A 19,300-nucleotide genomic window follows, 5' to 3' on the forward strand; every position below is an offset into this window, starting at 1 on the left:
CGACGAAAGCGTCTCATTTAAAGGGGTCCTATTTGTTGTCATGAAAACAACTTGTTTTCACCAGACCTTCAAGGTTAATAAGATGGTCAAGCGAGTTCTCTAAAACAAGCAAGACTCTGTTGTTGAGATTTTTTTCTCTACAACACTTTATTATTATCGATTTATTACCAACTAGTAGTTATTCCTGGAACTTCTTGAAGAAGGAAGAGAAGCGAAAGTTTTTATATTTAAAATTAAAAACGAAGTTATTTCGGAACACCGTAACCCTGTAAATGCAGCTGTGAAGCTTGGGATAATGGCATGAGACTGTTTTGCTTGTTAACAGACTTATGTCTTCTGATGATTGATGTTTTTCAACGGAAGTAAGAAGGAACATGTGTACTTTAGCGTATACGACCGCTCACATTTTATAGAGAAGAATACTGCGTTTAATTCGAAAGCAAGAACGTGGAGCCAGTAGACCTGCTTTTCCGGAGCCTCTTACTAAATCCCTTTGATTATTTTCAGGATGAACTGTAGAAATATGTGAGGAACAAATGAACATTTTATATATAACATAAACGAATATTGCATAGCATACTATCGCAATTTTTAATACATTTCGTTTCAATAGGCCTAGTTTCATTTCAGTTTTATCTAAAGTTTACTAATCAGGTACAAAAAGAGTGGGCCAATTTTTGACTCCAGTTTGCTATTGATTTTTAATAATCGTACTCAAACTGTTTAGCGATTTCCTTCTATATTACAATACTGCCATTGTACTAGTCATCGAGTACAATGGCATATAATGTAATATAGATGACTAGTACAATGGCAGTATTACAATACTGCCATTGTACTAGTCATCTATATTACATTATATGCCATTGTACTAGTCATTTATAGTCATCGAGTACAATGGCAGTATTGTAATATAGAGATACTTATCTGAGTAACACGTTAGAAATTTCGCAAAAATTGAAAAAATTAAAAATTGTTAAAAAAATTAAACAGTGCTCGACCCGTCAGTATCCCGTGGAGTAATTAATAATTTGTCTTATTTCAACTTTGTCCATCTTACCATGAAGCTCTTTGCGATTCAAAGTATAAAAAGTTTGAGAACCATTGCGTTTTGTTCAAAAAACTACATTGAAACATTTGCTAACATACTACATATCGTTACATATTACTCGGTAAGTTTATCAACTTACTTGAAATAAAAGAAAATGAAGAGAGTGATTGCTAATAGAAGAAGAGACACAGCAGAGCACACCAGGAGGATTAGGCTGATTGTAACAGGAGTAGAAGGAAGAAGCTCCTATAAAAACAAAGAATATGAAAATTCTAAAAAAAATTGATGTATGTTCTTTTGAATGCAAGAAAATTCAATTTAAAACTTATTTTGTAGTATTATACTTCATATTACGAGTTTCACAATATGAAGTATACGACGAAGAAATAATCAATTGCCGTGAAATAAAGTTTAAAAATCACCGAATTTCTATTTTAATTGCTAATGGGGAGGCAAATGATATGTGCAAATATTAGCTCGTATTTTAACAGCTTGAGACATTATCTGTTAATGTCTCTGTGTGTATAATATTAGTTTAGTTCCTTATGTAATTCCAGATTCTTTTTGGATTTTATCCTCTGCCGATGTGCATAATTTCTCAATGTACATTACAATCCATTGAAATCCATTCTTCCTTCTGTTCATAAAGCTTTAAAGAGACAATATCTTGCTAAATGTTCCGTTTGAGACCATTGTATTAAAACTTAATGGGGCAATTCCCAGCAAATGTCTGAGAAGAATAATACGGAGGATTAAATAAGCAGTCCTGATAAACGAGAAGAAATGTATGCAGCTGAAAATAAGTCCATATTGATTTTTAACTGTCTCCTGTTACTACTGCTTCTCTTTAGCGTTGTTGGAATGAAAACAGACAATCTTATCGATTTTATTACGGAAGCTCTTTTTTATTTCTTTTTCTTCTTAATGATGGATCACTATCCTTCCTTCCGATTTCTAAATGTGTACTTGACCCGTTGCATCCGAAAATTAGTTTATTATTCAGTTTTTTAAATGCAAAATTTGCTCTTTTTCTGGGAAGAAGTTATTTGCTTTTTATACCGCGCAGACAATGTCAATAAAACACCGTATTTATATTAATTTCTTAACTACTTATTTGTTGAATAATCCTTGGTAATGTTATCCACAATACGTATATTCAGTCATCGCAACTCGAATCTTGAAATGCTTTTTGTTCTAATGTTGGATATTTATGCAACAGTCTGTACTGTAGTCAAATACTGCACTATAGTACAGTATGTGACAATGTTCACATTCGATGAGACATCACTTATTTATAATTCTCCTATTAGTGTGCATGCTATTTTACGTATTACAACTAGGATTTTACTAAACTTGCTAAAAGTAAACTTCACACACATAAGTTTCTTCGTCATTTTATGACGTGTTATAGTTACATAATATTATCTAAATGGTTTCATTTTTAATATTTCGATACAAACTAATTTCTAATATTCTTTTGAATATGGCAGTGGACTTCGCCATGCACAAATCAACTTGTTCTAGATAGAAATAATTTACAATTCATGCGGTTATTAATGAGCAACTGTCACAGTTTTTTTTGTAAATTAAATGCGTGCCACTGCTTTACAATTAATTTCATTTTAAATTCCTGACCTTAATGATATTTCTCATGAATAATTTGGGAAAAATCCCCGGGCGATTTTAATAAAAAGGTTCCTCGCTTTTATAGGTCGCATCTTTTGGAACGAAATCAAATCAGTTATTCGTCGCTTGAGGCTAAATAGATTATTGCAAAGAAACTTTTTTTTTCTTCGTTGCTTGGAACTCATGGAGTGGGAAGCTTTTTTTTTTTTTTTTTTAAATTCCACTTAAGTATTTTTAACAAAATGTAATCTGTAATAGTTATGTTATTAAATCTACTAAATCCTATTCTTCGATGTTTAATTGAATTTTTCTAACCTCATATCTTATTCTTAACCATGAGCAGTCCTAAAATGTAAAATTTTCTTACTAATTTAAAAAAATAATCACCGATTGCTTTGCACGTTCGCATCCCTCGTGATACATCGCAAGTAATTGTCTCTGACCACAATTAAGTGAATAGGGAGTGTGCCTAACTGTCCTTTTTCTGAGTGATATAACTCTTATTCTTAAAGTTAATTACGATTAATTAAATATAAGGTTAAATATTTTTAACAAGAAATATACTGATTTGGTTAAATTGTGCATTTAATTTACATTAATTGTTTCTTCTGCAGAGAAGCTTGAAATTATCTTTTTATTTCATTGAATTAACACCAGGATAACATATTTTGAAATGGGTTTCTAAACCAGAGCCGGTCTTAGGGTTAAGGGGGCCGGCCGAGTGCAAGAATTAATGTCAGAATACCCAGTCCTTCTTGCCGAGACCAAGGGGCGGGACCTTTGTTTGGATTTGGCCTTTTTCAATTTGACAGGTTCCCTAAGGCGTTGCCTTCTCCCAGACTGGCCCTTTCCTGAATACAGCAACGCAATGAATGTAATGTATTCATGTTCTTTTGGTCAGGCAGTGTACCTTTATCTGTTTTGTTAGAAGAGAAGGCCTGCTGACTTGATGATAAACATACATTGCATTGAACGGACAGGCAAATCGCTTTTGTGTAGGCGAATCATTGTCATTTCTTGGGACATGTATTCCTTCCCCCTCTCCCCCCTCAAACACAGCCAGGGATAATCAGATACATATTATTTTCTTCTTGGAAAGATAATCGTAAAACTTACATTAATTTTTATTTCGGTGATAATTCATCAGCCCATCTTCTGCTTGAAAGAATGAACCATTAATTATCTCCAAGGGCGTGTTCTGTCAGCATCAAATGTGTCGAACTTAAGAAACTTTGTAAGTACCAAGGAATGAGTTCTCATCTGTGTACAGAGAACGATGTCTAGAAAAATAATTTCTTGCGGCTTATATTTTTAGACATCTATTAAGCCCACAGTAAAGGACATCATGGTGTCTTAAAAGCATTAATTTCTCTGCAGACAGTTGGATCAATAGATGAACATGTCATACACTTGACTTGTTTGGTTTACTCTAATGTTGGCTGCTGTTCTATAATATGAAAAAGGAAATTCTTCATTCTGAGTAGAACATGCCAAAAAATATGGATTTAAGTATCAATGAATGAACGTTTTTCTTTCTTTATATTCCGTCACTTCCGACCTACATTACATTTATCTTTCTGGGATGCCCATTAAGAGCCCTTTCTGGCATTCAGACAATAAATTCTATTTAGCTGTTTAATCTTCCTTTTTTGAGGTGCTTGAAGTAGATTACAGCACAAATCACGTATTTCATGACAACGGAGCAATGAAACCGAAGAACAGATAACTATTTTTCTGAATGAATTCATCCATCAGAATCGCGTAGAAATAATGCACTGTAGGATGCTCATGAGCTTCCACCGTCCGCAGATACCGGGGAGCTCTCTGTGAGCATCTCATGATTACGGGATCTTCCTAATGGTCAAGTAACTGTTCCACTTACTACTTGACTGGTGGCTCAATATCAGTCGCTAGAATGACGTGGATTAACCTTTCCCACCTCGATTGTAGGTTTCATGTGGGTACCAAGTTACAGTCTCGGGAGGTGAAGGGGAATCGGTTTTTCCTTCTGGAAACGTGGATTTTTCATCCCGAAAACCACTGCGTGTATTTTACAGTTAGTTTACCGAAAATCGGTAAACTAACCCTTTACACGCACTTTAGAGACATAATATTCCTCGTCACGTACAAAAAAAAAAAAAAAAAACCCTACGGCATTGCAGGGCAACATGGTTTGCATTTTCTGTTTGTTTTCAACGACCGTTGTAGTTTTTTAACCAATATGTGAGCAGCACTGAGTAGATTCAGAAGGATAATGGAAATGGATTACGTTGCTATGAGATAACGCTTTTATGTTATGAAAGGAAAGCTAAATTGAGCCAGACGTGACCACATTCCGTCCCGCGGTTTCGCAGTATTTGCTCAAGAAAGGGGCGAGGAAAAAGCTTTAGCTTTAGAAAAAAGATTATCAGTAATAACATTGCTTATATACCGAAATAATAATATATAAATTGCGAACTATATATATGTATTAAGTCCCTCTTTTGTTTTTCGATTAAATAGTTCCATCTCATTGTGCAATGAAACTTATATGATCAAGAAAGGAAGAATTCGACAAATTATTAGAAGAGGTGAGCAGGTGATGCGGTGGATTTTTTCTTTTTTTTTTTTTTTTTTTGGCTGATGCTGTATAAGCTTACTATCTTGCAACATTTGCCACAACTATTTTGGTTCCGATGACTTGGACGTATTTTCATTGGCCAGAGTTAAGGCCTCCTGATTTAGTGTGATGATCAATCACAAAAAAAAAAATATATCGTATTGTTAAAGTCAGTGGTGAATAATGATACAATTTATAATATACAAATTTAAATTATTATAAAAAGAATGTGAACAGTCTTTGTTTATTAAATTATTCTGGAGGCGAGATTTTTTAATAAATTTTCAGTTAAGCTCGTGTCACGCATTTGCATGACTGGAGCTTTCTATTATTAATATTCTTTTCAGGTATATCAGGCTTAATGTCGAAGTTTGCAGATGACACGAAGGTTGGCAGGGTTGTTAATGACAGTAATGGCAGTGTGCTACTGCAACAGGATCTAGATAATTTGGGCAGATGGGCTAAGAAGTGGCAACTGAAGTTTAACCTTGACAAATGCAAAGTACTGCATATGGGTAGAAGTAACCCCAGAGAAACGTACCAACTGTGTGGTACTACACTTAAGGTGGTAGAAAATGAAAAAGACCTGGGAGTAATTGTGCAGTCAGATATGAAGTTTTCTGAGCAATGTAGACAGGCTGCTAGGGCAGGTCATGGGGTTTTGTCAATGATATATAGGAATTTTGCTAGCAGGGAAAAGGAGGTGATTGTCCCTCTGTATAAGGCAATGGTCAGGCCACGCCTTGAGTACTGCGTACAGGTCTGGAGGCCTCATTTTAGAAAGGATGTAGATTTGCTTGAGCGTGTACAGAGAAGAGCAACACGATTGGTGAGGGGAATGAAGGGATCCTCTTACCAAGAGAGGCTTAAGTTCTGCAAATTGCAGTGGCTGGAGACTAGGCACCTGCGCGGTGATCTGATTGAGGTCTATAAGGCCTTGAATGGGTTGAGCACGCTGAATTCTGATGGGATCCTCCCACTTGTTCAGAATACGAACCTACGGGGACATAAGTTCAAATTAAGAAAGGATAGATGTAGAATAGATGTGCGGAAATTTGCCTTTAGCCAGCGGGTGGTTAATTGCTGGAACAAACTTCCATCTGTCGTTGTGGAAGTTGATAGGTTAAATAAATTTAAGGAGGAACTGGACAGGCAATTGGAGGGTATGGTGTGATTTTTTTTTTTGGCTGATGCTGCATAAGCTCCTACACTGCTTTCTTGCATCAAGTGCCACTACTACTACTACTACTACTACAGTCGTAAGCTGAATATTCACGATTACTAGTTTATCTTCGATCTGCTGACTCTAAGACATAATAAGTATAATAAGACTCTAAGGTAGACATAAATTTGCTTCTTAGAGAAGCAAATTTTTGTCTGCGTATTGTAGAAGGTGAAGGTATATATGCATTCCTTTTCTAGTTCGGACGCAGTGCAGATGTCTCGGGCCACGAGCAAAAATTACTTCACGAATTTTTTTATATTCTCCATACTGTATATCTGGTTAAAGATCCATCTGCTCCAACTGCATTTCGGAATTCACAGATTGATTAAAATGTACGTAAACTGTATTTAATTTCTTCTCAAAATTTCTTCCTTACACCCATTTGATAAAACCTGTGTGTCGATAACAAGGTATTCGTTGTAGGGTTTTTAGGTGCAACAGCAACTTGGCCATATTGCACCGTATATATTACGTCTGTAAATTGCGGGTATTCTGTGGTTGATTTTCCCATTTTCTGGACGAAAAATCCGAGAAAGAAACCATGACCAACTAACTCAGCCACGTTGTGAAAAATTCCCATAAAAATTCCTCCCGTTAACGATGGGATTCGAATTCAGGTCTTTTCTACCTGGTGTGGGGAGGACAGCGATTCTGCCAACTATGCTACCGCCAGAGCTCAATAACAAAGAACGTTTTTCTCCACATCAGTGTGCCCGAATGGCGTCCCATTAAGCATTGGTTTTATCTTTATGTTTGGCCATGTATTGCGCTTGGTTTCAGATTGAAGATAGAAAAATATTGATGCATTTCCTCCAGTTTGCTCTTCTTTTCTATCTACTTTTTTATGTAATTCATTCATGTTTATCATTGTTTACATTCCGAAACAACAAAATGCACTTTTAAGATAATATGTTTTGCTCTTTAGATTGTGACACTTTTTCTTTATATTATTGCTTTCTTAGGATTTCTTGATAAATGAATATCGTAGATATTTCAGCCTACATCTTCCTTTGATTGCTCTCTGGTCTTTGATGAACTGAAGAAGCAGTGATAATACTATTTGGGCCTTTTTTGCATTGTGATGACAATCAGATTTAATTTATTTTTAAGATAAAAAATAAACTGATAATTGCGACATAACTATCGGCACATTGTTACTAGGGGTAATGCTGTTATAGAATAAGTAACTGGCAACTTTTTCATAATAACTGTATATTTTAATCTTTTATTTAAAAGACCAAATATTTTTCTGCTTTCTTACCGTTTCAAGTAGTTCTATACATTCAGTGTAATTCGTCTTGTTTCCCCACATCCATTCTCCTCTGTCTGTGCATACCCGATACGCTCTAAAATCTGGTTAAGTAAATAACAAAGAAAATAGTAAGTTTATTTGTCACTATGCGTTGGTAATGAATTCATTGCATTAAATTTTTCTAACTAGGATATTCACTGAAATTTAAATCATTCTATGCTTCTTGTGTATCACTCTTAAGGTTTAATACACTTTTTTTTGCAGTAATCCCTAATAAGTATGATGTGAATTTTTTTTTTAATTATGCGTACAGATAAATGTTTCTCTATTTAAATATTTAAATTATGCGTACAGATAAATGTTATGCGTACAGATAAATGTTTCTCTATTTAAATATTTAAATTATGCGTACAGATAAATTTTATGCGTACAGATAAATATTAGCGTATATATTTTGGCGTATATAAAAGTGGCTTTGAAACATAATGCTGTACTGTACATTCCCGTCCAGCTTCTGCGCCTTATTATGTTTTTGGCATGTCACTACCTCATTTATTACCTCTGTTTATTATTTATCAAAGTAGACAACGTGTTATTGGTCAAACAGTGAATAACAGATAGAGAACTGCGTTTGGTAGGTAAACAATGAATAAAGAGTCGCTAAACACCTATTGGATAAATAGAATACGGGTTAATTAAACGAACGGGAAATAAACTAATGGACGATAAATTTGGTACAGTGGTACATTTAAGAGCCCAGGGCGATGAGCGATCGATCAGTTGTTGCAAAGATCAACAACCTGTGGCACACAAAACCTATTTTGCCATCCCAACATGATGTCGCCACAAAAGTAACAAATAAAAATGAGTGTGCTTCTGTTCCAGTTTAATTTCAAAGTGAAATTTCACCGCGACCGCATATATTTTTTTAAAAAATAAGATCAGGTTTTCGTCTATATAAACTGCCTGATATCAGAAATTCACCGCTAGTGTTCGACATCTCCACACCAAAATAAATAAGCACATCATCTCTGAGTGGTATTGACCCCTGAACTAGTGCTTAACTTTTTTTTCTTTGTAGCCAAGTGATTACATACGTTCATGAATTTTTATGTACCTTGAGAAATATGTTTCTAAATGAGGACGTGAAATCCGAAATAAAAATAGATGTTAAATCAGACCTCGTTATTCGGTAAAAATCTCAACCCGGGGAATCTCCCAAAGAACCACCTCGCTCTTTGATACAGGTTCTAATAGGCAGTGGTAAAGTGCAATCGGTAAGATATTTCACGTTTTGTAAGCCTCTTAAGGAAAGTTCTTGGGGCTTGATCCAGTTTCTAGCGCAGAAGAATTTGGTTTATTCTATTTTGCTACTTTTCTGGAGGAGAGAAAATTCTTGAGTTATCCCCTCTTTGATACTTTTTTCTCATCTCATTGATCGAAATGCTTGGGCACGTTTCGTACAAAACAAATGTAAATTTTTTTATTTAATTTGAACGAAATACATGCGAGATGGATTCTTAAGGTTGTTATCGTAGTTGCTAAGCGTCGCCACGTTTGGCATCTTTAAGAAATAATCGAAAAACGATCAAGGTTTTCCTTGTCAAAAAATATGCTGATTTTGCGACTTAGTCATCCTTTTTCCTTCTCTTAAAAGACCTTCCTCTCAGAGCAGAGTAGCTTTCTTTCCATTGTAGGAGTGCGTCTTTATTTCCTGATGCCATTATTTACTCCTTTTGTATAATGCATTCCGGGACAACACTTCACTTTCTACTTTTGGGATCTTTCGTGAGTAACAGAACCTGAAATGGCTGTAGAGTAAGCTCATTCGTAGCATTTAATCGAGTACTCAGGAATGACCTGGTGTCGCGATTGCGAAAAAACATTACAAAAATACAGTGCTCTGTAATCTGATTTATTATTATTATTATTTATTTATTTATTTTTTTTTTTTTTTGGCACAGCTGAGTGGGACTTCACTTTACATTGGCGGTTTGAGGAGGTCTTGTTGTCATTCCCTTAAGAAAAACACCTGGAACTATTTTATATAAATGAATAGTTTAAATAAGAAGTGCTGACTGTTTGGAGCCCTCGAAGCTGCCTTTGTTCTTCTAAAAAAAAGTACATTTTCTTACAAAACAAGAGCGTCGTCAGTCGTTGTTGATGGGGTTTTAAGTGCAATGGCTACTTAGGCCATATTGCACTCATGAAAGTGGTGCATACTGCCTGCGTTTGTTGATTTAGAAGCAGTTAAAAACGGCTATACAATCCTATTCGTTTTTGGAAGGAAAAGAATTCTGTGAAATTTGATTTTTCGCCTATGATATGACTAAGCGACAGAGGTTCCTTTAAATTTGACAGAGAACTGAATGACACTAGTCGAGCATTATTATATTAGAGTACATTCCAGAAGTATGTGTTTGACTGTGAGTGGTGTATGACAACGATTACAATGAGGAGGGTCTTTCCCTGACAAAAGGAACAGATGGGTTAAATGAGTATGGCCGATTCTGGCTCTGGCTAGAATTACTTCTTCTTGTCTGTTTGCAATGGGGCTAGAAGCCCATAATTTTGGTAAAGGTTTTATTTAGAGTAGTTTATTATGAAATTGTACTTTCCACTGAAGAGTCCATTGACCTTTAATATACTTTGTGTATTCATTTTATAATCTGTGAACGGTACTAGGGAATTCGTTGGGGCTAAGCTGGATGCATTTTTGGCAGCATCATCCGCAATTTCATTTCCTGGTATTCCAGTATGGCCTGGAATCCAGCAGAAAATAACCTTTTGCTGATACTCTCTGAGGCGAATCAACTGTGTTCTGATTAGCTTTAATATCGGGTGAGTAGGTGCGGATTTGTTTTGCAATGTTAATACGGAACCGTGTGAGTCTGCGTATATTATGCTCTTTTGAATTGACATATGGAAAATATTTTCTAATGCAAGTTTTATGGCATATAATTCAGTCGTGTAGCTACTACACTCTGTTGGAAGAGATAGAGAAATGGTAGTATCAGGGGGTACTACTGCTGCACCCGATCCACTCTCAGACTTCGATCCATCTGTATATATTTTAGCGAATTCGGGATAATGTTGAAGGTGGTAGATGACTTTCATCAACCGATGAAATACCACCACTTTGCTTATTGGAGGCTTGAAGTGGTGAAACCCATGTTTAGTCTCTAGAGCAAAGTTTCCGGCATCCCCCTCCCCCATACTTCTCCTTCACCCCATGCACGATACTATTAGCTAAGTACTATAGGTTTTGATACCTTTCGTGTTTGGAGTTTTCATTAAAAAAATGCTCAATGTGTAGCTATTGGATTTTAATGCCTGATAGAGAGTTTTCCCCACTGATGGAAATAATTGTCACAATATGGTATGATGACAGAACATGGAGGGTCGGGATCTATAGGATCTTGCAAGATTTTATTGAAGTGTATATCCCAATCTTCTGCTAGATGCTTTAGCCTAATATCAGCAGGCCGAACTGTCTGTAGGTTTTTTCTATAGAAGGTCACATACACCGGATCATAAAGTATTGACCAATTAGGATGGGTCACCTGGCTTCGGATCTTGGTTGCATAGTTCAACAGCAACATCTTTCTCCTGATATTTAGAGGATGTTCATGGGCTTCAACATACAAACTTTGCACTGGAGATGTTCTTAACGCACCTAGTGCTGTTCTAAGAGCTGAATGTTGAATAGGGTTGAGGCGAGATAAAACACTCTCTCCCTAGCAGAATCGAAAACAGGCGCGCCGTAATCCAGGCGTGATCTAATTATGGTTCTGTATAAGTGAAGCAGGCTGTAACGATGTGCTCCTCATGTTGTCGCTGATAAGACTTTGGGTATGTTCAGTTTTTTTTTTTTTTTTTTTGACAAGTAGTCCGGAGATATTCAATGTGCTTTTGGAAGTTTAACTTTCTGTCGAAGAATAATCTAGTAGACGAATACTATTAGCTATGGGAAGAGGATGGTTATTCAAGTGCAGCTCGGGTTCAGGATGCATATTGCGTCTGGTACAAAAGTGAATGGCAGTAGATTTCTGGGTGGATAGTCTATAACCATTTTGTGTCATCCATGTCAGAATGCAATTGATTGATATTTGTAGTTGGCGTTCAATGTAATGCATGTTTTGAGAATGACAGGAAATTGAGAGATCGTCTGCGAAAAGGTACGAATCCACAGTTTTCGGAATGAGTTCAATTATACGGTTCATTCTCATTGCAAACAAAGTGGCACTGAGAACAGACCCTTGCAGAATTCCTTCTCCTTGGGTAAAGATCTTAGCGAGGGTTCCCCGGTAACGGACTTGAAAGGATCTCTGTCGAAGAAAAATCTGGATAAAGTATGGTAAATTACCTTTCAGACCAAGAGAATGTAGATCTTTTAAGATGCCAAAACGCCATGTAGTGTCAAAGGCTTTCTCAACGTCAAGACAGACCATGACTAGATGTTCCTTCTTGATGAAAGCATTTCTAATTTTTGTCTCGGTTTTGATCATGAGATCCAATGAAGATCTGTTTTTCCGGAATCCAAATTGGTTGTTGTTAATCAAGTTTTGGGACTCCAGAACCAAGTGAGACGGCGATGTAACATTTTCTCGAGGGTTTTGCTGAGACAGCTGGTAAGGGACATCGGTCTGTAATTTTTGCGGAACAGAATGATCTTTACCGGGCTATGCAAATGTTAGTACATGAGAATGACTCCAGGAACTTGGGACGGTATATTCGGAAAAAAATTCGATTGAAAAATATGAGCAGCAAGGAGAGTGATCTTTGATCCAAATTTCGGAGCATTACATGATATATCCCATCAGGGCCAGCAGCACTGTTTCTTGAGTTGGTAAGGGATTGCTGCAGCTCAAGCATGGTAAATGGTTGATTATAAGGTAAAGCGGAATTGTCAGTGAAATTTAATTTGGATTTCTTTGCAACTGTTTTAAGTTTTTGCAATGTTTGTTTGTAGGCGACAGAAGAGGACAACTGAGAAAATACGATCCCCAGTGCATTTGTTTTTTTTTTTTTTTTTTTTTTTTCTGTAGGAGTAGAAAGCTCCTGTCCATTCCAGTTCAGTAGTGGGGTGGATAAAGGAGGAAATTTACTGTTGAAACATTTTATTTTTCTCCAGATTAATCTGATATCGGTATTTTTATTTACTGATGAGGCGAATTTAATCCAGTTTTCTTTTTTTGCTTTACGTCTGATGTAACGAGCTTTTGCTCTAAGACATTTATAATTAATAAGATTGGAGGTGGTTGGATGTTTGCGGAAAAGGTTCCACGCTTTGTTTTTCCCTTTTTTCGCATAATTGCAGTCTTAATTCCACCAGTAATTTATTTTCCGATTATTTTTTACTTGTTATTGACGAATGGTAGTGGATGCGGCTGTCAGAATTTTATTTGTGATGTGCTCAGTAACACTGTTGATGGAACAGGACTGAATGATATAGTTGTCAAATGATAAGTGCGTTCTGTATTTTGTCCAGTCAGCCCTTGAAAATTTTCATTTACTTGGATTTTCTGTTGGGAAGGAACAATGTTTGAATTTTGCAGATTATCGGATAATGGTCGCTGCTATAAGGATCACTTAGAGTTACCCAATCTATACTTGGGAAGAGGATTAGGGAACAAATGGAAAGGTCTATTGCAGATGTTGAACCTGTAGGTAGACGGATATACGTGGGCGTGCCAGTATTTAGTAAAGTTAAATTCTGCCTGTCTATCAACAGTTCAATAAGCTTTCCTCGTTTTTCTGGGACAGGGGAACCCCATAGTGGATGGTGGGCATTAAAGTCTCTTAGTAAACAAAATGGAGATGGTAACTGCAAAACAAGATCTTCGATTTCCTGAATAGTATATTCATGATTTGACGGAAGATAGATTGAAATCAGTGTCAGAGTAATACCATTTACAACGCGAGTGGCAACAGCTTCTAAGGCGGTTTGTAAAGGGATGCGTCTGGAGGAGATGCTTGAATCCACGAGTATTGCTACTCCTCCGTGAGCACTGTTAGTGCCAGCGCTAACTTGCCTGAACATAGTATAATTTTTATTGTGATTGAGATCTGAGGTGTCATATTCGTTTCCTACAAGCACATTGCAAGAGGTCTGTAGTGGTGAATTAATTCATGGATATCATCGATGTTACTGCGAAGGCCTCTACAGTTCATATTGTATGACATATTCCATTATTTGGATTTGTAAGAGGGAAATGAATCTGGCTGCTTTTTATAAATGGGTTGTTTGTGACTTTTTTTTTTTTTTTTTTGGTAGTTGTTGGCGCATCGGCTTCTGTGGCGATAATGCAAAGCCCGAAGCGGGATTCGAACCCGCGACCTTTGGGTTGCCAGGCAGGCACTTTACCCACCTGGCTAGCCCGATCAGCTTGTTTGTGACGATCTGGTTTAGATTTTTCTTTTCTGGGAAAGTTGAGGCGTGTTGAATCATTGTTATCTTCCATTTCACCATCTGCATGTAATTCGAGAAGATCTTGGGTGATCATATCATCAGTATCCCTCCTTGTTGAGGGGGGGAAGGTTGATTAATCTCAATAGGATCGGATTTTTGCAGTTTTTCTGTTACTTTACTGTGGGTTATGTTTTGGAACTGTGAGAGATGTATTGTTACTTTGATCTACTGTCTTTGGCTTAGATGTAAGCTGAGTCGATAGAACTGATCGAGCCCAGTCTGCGATCGATTTATCTGGAGAGAGAGTGACACTTCTGTCTGACATGCTACTGATTGGTGAGAGTGGATAGCCGAGGCATAAGAGCTTTTTGGCATGATTAGTTTAATTTGTTTTCTAGCTTCTTGATATGAGACTTTATTTTCAGTCTTGTATTTTTGTATTTTCTTCCCTAGCTTCCAGAGATCACATTCTTTAGAGTATGCTGGATGGTTGCCCCTGCAATTAGGACACTGCGGAGTTGCGGAGTTTGTGCCTTGCATTCTGTGACTGGCTATGAGTTGTAGAGCCACAGTTTGGACATGTTGAAACGCCATAGCATGCTGTCTGGGAGTGACCAAATTTCTGACATTTGTAGCATCTTAGGGGATTTGCGATAAAGGGTCGAACACGGCAATTTAAGTAACCTGCTTTGACTGAAGCTGGTAGATTCGGTGTATTGAAGGTTAGAATTATGTTACATGTTGGGACTAAGGTACCATCTTTTCGTATCATGATTCATTTTGCTTGAGTTACATTTTGTTCGTTTAGTTCCTGCACTATTTCTTCTTCAGAAACGTTCAATAGATCCCACTCAGTGATAACACTCTTGGACAAATCCAGGGTGTTATGTGGAGTGACTTGAATTGGAATTCCGCTTAAAGTAGTGAGTCTTAATAATTGTTCAGAGTGACTTGGGTTTGGTTGGTTTTTTTTTTTTTAGGAGCATTAGCAACTAAGGCCATATTGCTCCGGGATATGCAGTGGTCATTCCTTGACCTCTCCGCATCCTCCGTATTTGGTGGTGACGGGCTCGAACCGCGGTCTAATCAAGAAGCGTGTGCTGCGCACTGCTGCTCCTTCCCACCTGGCTACGGAGGCGCCGAGTGACTTGGGAGAGAAGTCTCTATTAACAAGTCCCCGGATTGGAGACCTTTCACCATTTTTTGTGATGCTGCTGCATATTCCAGGCATCGTTGTATGATGAAAGGGGAGAGCTTGCTAACAGGTTGTGCCGACAGAGAATGGATAATCAGGAAGGCTGGTGATTCCTGTCTGCCAGCGTCTTTTTTCTTTCTCTTAGAGGTAGAGAAGTCATTGTTCGTTTCATGGTTTTCACATTGAGCGCTCTTGGGCTTTAGACGAGGAAATTCATTGGTTTCCATATCTGCTCCTCTTAGTCCCGAGGGTCGATTTATCCCCAGGTTACCGGCCCCGCCACATGGAGGCAGGAGTGGTGCCATCAATGACCAAGCGATAAGAAATTAGTGGTTAGTGTGTTCGAAAAGTTAGTTATATATACAAAAGAAAGGTGTCTTTCCTTTCTTATAGGAGGCTTCCTTCTTTATTTAAAAAGAACCAGAAAATAAATAACTTTGAAAGTACAAATGTAAAAAGGCTTTAGAAATCTTTAACCACTTCTTTATAGAAAATACGCTTTGAAAATCGCTAGATCACTCGCTTGGCACTCGGGGCCAGCGTCGTCAGAGTTTTACTAGTTTGGAGGCGGTGGGCGAGACCTACACTATGACAACCTGATAACCAGTCTTTATACTGAGAGTATAAAAAATGAGTATATAAATAAGGCAGAGATCAGCACTCATCATTGATGGGCAAAATGGAGAAAAATTTTACACTCAAATATTACAAAGTTATGTATGCGACGATTCGGTGAAAGACAGTTTTGGTGTATGACAACATCTGATGAGTACGACGATTCGGTGAAGGACAGTTTTGGTGTATGACAACATCTGATGAGTACGACGATTCGGTGAATTTTATGCGGGAATTCGATGTGTGACAAATCAAGACCGAAAATGCAAAAATTTTAACATTTGCTGTAAATGGCTAATTTAGTTACCACTGTACTGTTCTTATTTTTGATAAAGCGCACTAACCACCTTCGAATTTTAATGCACATTCTACATTTTTAGGGAGATCCTATAAAAAAAATGACACGGGTAGGTTAAAGATTGGGAAAATAATTACTTTCCTTTCGGTTACTTTTAATTACTTTGCTTTCGCTTCTGTAGGTTTTCAGATGACTTTCAAGAAATTCATATGGGGATAAATTGTTCAGGAGACCAAAAGTATAGCGCATTAATGGATACTGCGTTATACGCATCTTCTAGCGTTTATGCTTATCTTCTAGGGGTTCGAGCCCGTCACCACCAAATACGGAGGATGCGGAAAGGTCAGGGAATGACCACCGCATATCCCGGAGCAATATGGCCTTATTTGCTAATGCTCCTAAAAAAAAAAAAAAAAAAACCGAACCAAACAAGCTTATCTTCTGACGTTTTCGTTTTGCAACCAACATTTTATTGAAAGCAGTTAAAGTTGGTGGTACTATAGTTCCGGAGATGGATTTAATTGCAGGGGTATCGAACGGGGGCAGACGAGTAAGCTGCCTTGGCATTTTGGAGAGGAGTCGGAATTGGAGACCGAATCCCCTACAGGGAAAGGCAGTTTTCCCAGAGCCTGTGGTGGCTCTCAACTCCCCTGATTAAGGATTAATCCAGAAAACACTTGGTTAGCACGGAGAAAGGTAGTTAAAAGGTGTTTACTTTTGCGCAAATCATCTAAAGCTGTGAGGTGCCTGTATACAATGGCAGTAAATTGCATATGTTTTGTCGATTTGCCTTGGTTGTTTGATTAAAAAAGAAAAAAAAAAAAAAAAAAACTGGAGTTACCCGGTGGAGGGAGGACCATGCGCCCACCCATAATTATTCCTGCCGTCATGATGAGATTCGATACCATGAACTCGGGCCCCAACACAGAAGGGATCCGCAAACCGTTTCTTACATAGCTATGAAAAACGACAGGGGAAGCCTCAAAACAAACCATCACCCTGTGCCTCCGATACCATTGCACGGTTTTGGAATAGCAGCATAGATTGGCATATTGTCTTCAGTGGGTATGTGCCCATTATCTTCATTGTCTATCCATTTCGAAAAGTTATTGTATGGACGGACAGTCATGGTGCAGTTAATAGGCATATGCAAACTTTCCAACCTGTCTATAAGTAGGTTTGGCTTCTTCTTCTTTAATGCTGCCGAATGGCGTTTGCGACTTCGTTTTGATATTGTTCTCTGTCTAGCGCTGCGTGTAGAATTTGTGCTGTTGTCATGTGAAGCCAGGTGTTGATGTTATCTAGCCATGCCATTTTCGGTCTGCCTGGGCGTTTCTTGCCTTCGATCTTTCCCTCCAGGATGAGTGGTAGTAGGTGATATTTTTGTTGGTTCCTAGCGATGTGACCTAGGTATTTGCATTTCCTGCTGATGATGGTTTTGAGCAGGTCCCGTTCCGTGTGCATGTCCTGCAGGACCTGTGCGTTGGTTATCTTGGCTGTCCACGGAATTTTCAGCATTCTTCGGTAGAGCCACATTTCGAAGGCCTGGAGCTTTTTTGTAGTGGCTGATGTTAGAGTCCAGGTTTCTACACCGTAGAGCAGTATTGGCCAGATGTAGCATTTCAATGTGCGTAATTTGAGCACGATGTTCAAGCTTCTGTCGGTGAGGAGGGTTCTCCATTTGGTGAATGCCTGCCTGGCTTGTTCAATTCTGCTTTTGATTTCGGCCTCATGGTTCAGCTGGTCATCAATGAGCACTCCGAGATACTTGAAGCGGTGTATTTGCTCTAATTTTTCGTTGTTTAGTTTGATCGTGATTTTGCTTGCAGTCCTGCTGACCTTCATCACCTTTGTTTTCTTTTTGTTGATTCGTAGCCCCCATGCTTGGCTTTCTATGTCCACTTCGTTCAAGATGGTCTGTAAATCTTGTTCTGAATCCGCTATTAGTGCTGTGTCATCGGCATATCTTAAGTTATTGATGTAGTGTCCGTTAACTTTTATGCCGATGTTCTTGTCAGCCAGTGTTTGGTCGAAGATCATTTCCGAATAGATGTTAAAAAGAATGGGAGATAATGGACAGCCTTGCCGGACGCCTTTTTTTATTGGAATTGGGTCTGTCAGATCGTTGTCATAGCGAAGCCGGGCTGTTTGATTCCAGTAGAGAGTTGTAATAAAGTTGATATCATTGTTTTCAAGCCCAAGTTTTCTCAGTCGGTCAATTAGGCGGTCGTGGTCTACTGAATCGAAGGCTTTCTCGTAGTCAATAAAACATATATACACGTCTTTTTGATGTTCATAGCACCTTTGTAGCAATATTTGTAAACAGAAAATTGCTTCTCTGGTGCCTAGTCCCCTGCAGAATCCGAACTGTGTGTTTCCTAGTGCACTTTCGCACTTACATCTTATCCTTTGCTGAATCACCTTGAGGAAGACTTTTAGCACCTGGCTCATTAGACTGATCAGCCTGAAGTCTTCGCATTTCCGGCTGGTAGCCTTTTTTGGTAGGGCCACAAAGATGGATTGGAGCCATTCGGATGGAATGTCGTTGTTGTTGTAGATTTGATTGAACCATTTCGTTAGTTGTTGGATGTTGCTGTAGTCTAGTTGTTTCAGCAGTTCCACATGAATCTGATCAGGTCCACAGGCCTTGCCTGGCTTTGTTATTCGGATGGCATGTTCCACTTCAGATGTTAATATGTGGAGATTGTCTTCCTGTGTTTGTTGTTGCGTTTCTGCCGGTTTTCTGTTGGTGCCGAACAGATTGTATATATAGCTCTTCCAGGTGTCGAGTTTGGCTTGTTTGCTTAGTATAGGTTGATTGTTGTCCGTATATAAACTTGGGATAGGAGCCGGTTTGTAGATGTTTCCAGCTTCTTTAAGCTTCTTGTGCAGGTTATAGTTGTCATTTTTCTTGATTAGGTCTTCGATTAGGTTTGGCTTGAATACACAAAATAAATTCATAAAAAAAATATTTATTTTTTCTGTTATTTTCTAAATTTCTCCATTCGTCCGTTTAAGTGACCAAAA

The 19,300-nt window shown here is 37.9% G+C and overlaps 1 protein-coding gene across 1 annotated transcript in view; it reads right to left on the minus strand.

The window, feature by feature from the left end:
* The window catches only part of LOC150079332 (corticotropin-releasing hormone receptor 1-like), a 370,784-nt gene that overhangs the window by 270,304 nt on the left and 81,180 nt on the right, over positions 1-19,300 (minus strand). Inside the window, exons 3-4 of the mRNA XM_090382673.1 lie at positions 7,763-7,854; positions 1,191-1,297 (exon numbers count right to left, since the gene is read on the minus strand). Of these exons, the coding sequence (XP_090238799.1) occupies positions 1,191-1,297; positions 7,763-7,854 (199 nt within the window). The remainder of the gene's footprint in view (positions 1-1,190; positions 1,298-7,762; positions 7,855-19,300) is intronic.

This window comes from Mastigoproctus giganteus, chromosome 10, assembly GCF_048544385.1.
Source record: "Mastigoproctus giganteus isolate SK-2022 chromosome 10, ASM4854438v1, whole genome shotgun sequence".
In the NCBI taxonomy this organism is placed as follows: Eukaryota; Metazoa; Arthropoda; class Arachnida; order Uropygi; family Thelyphonidae; genus Mastigoproctus; species Mastigoproctus giganteus.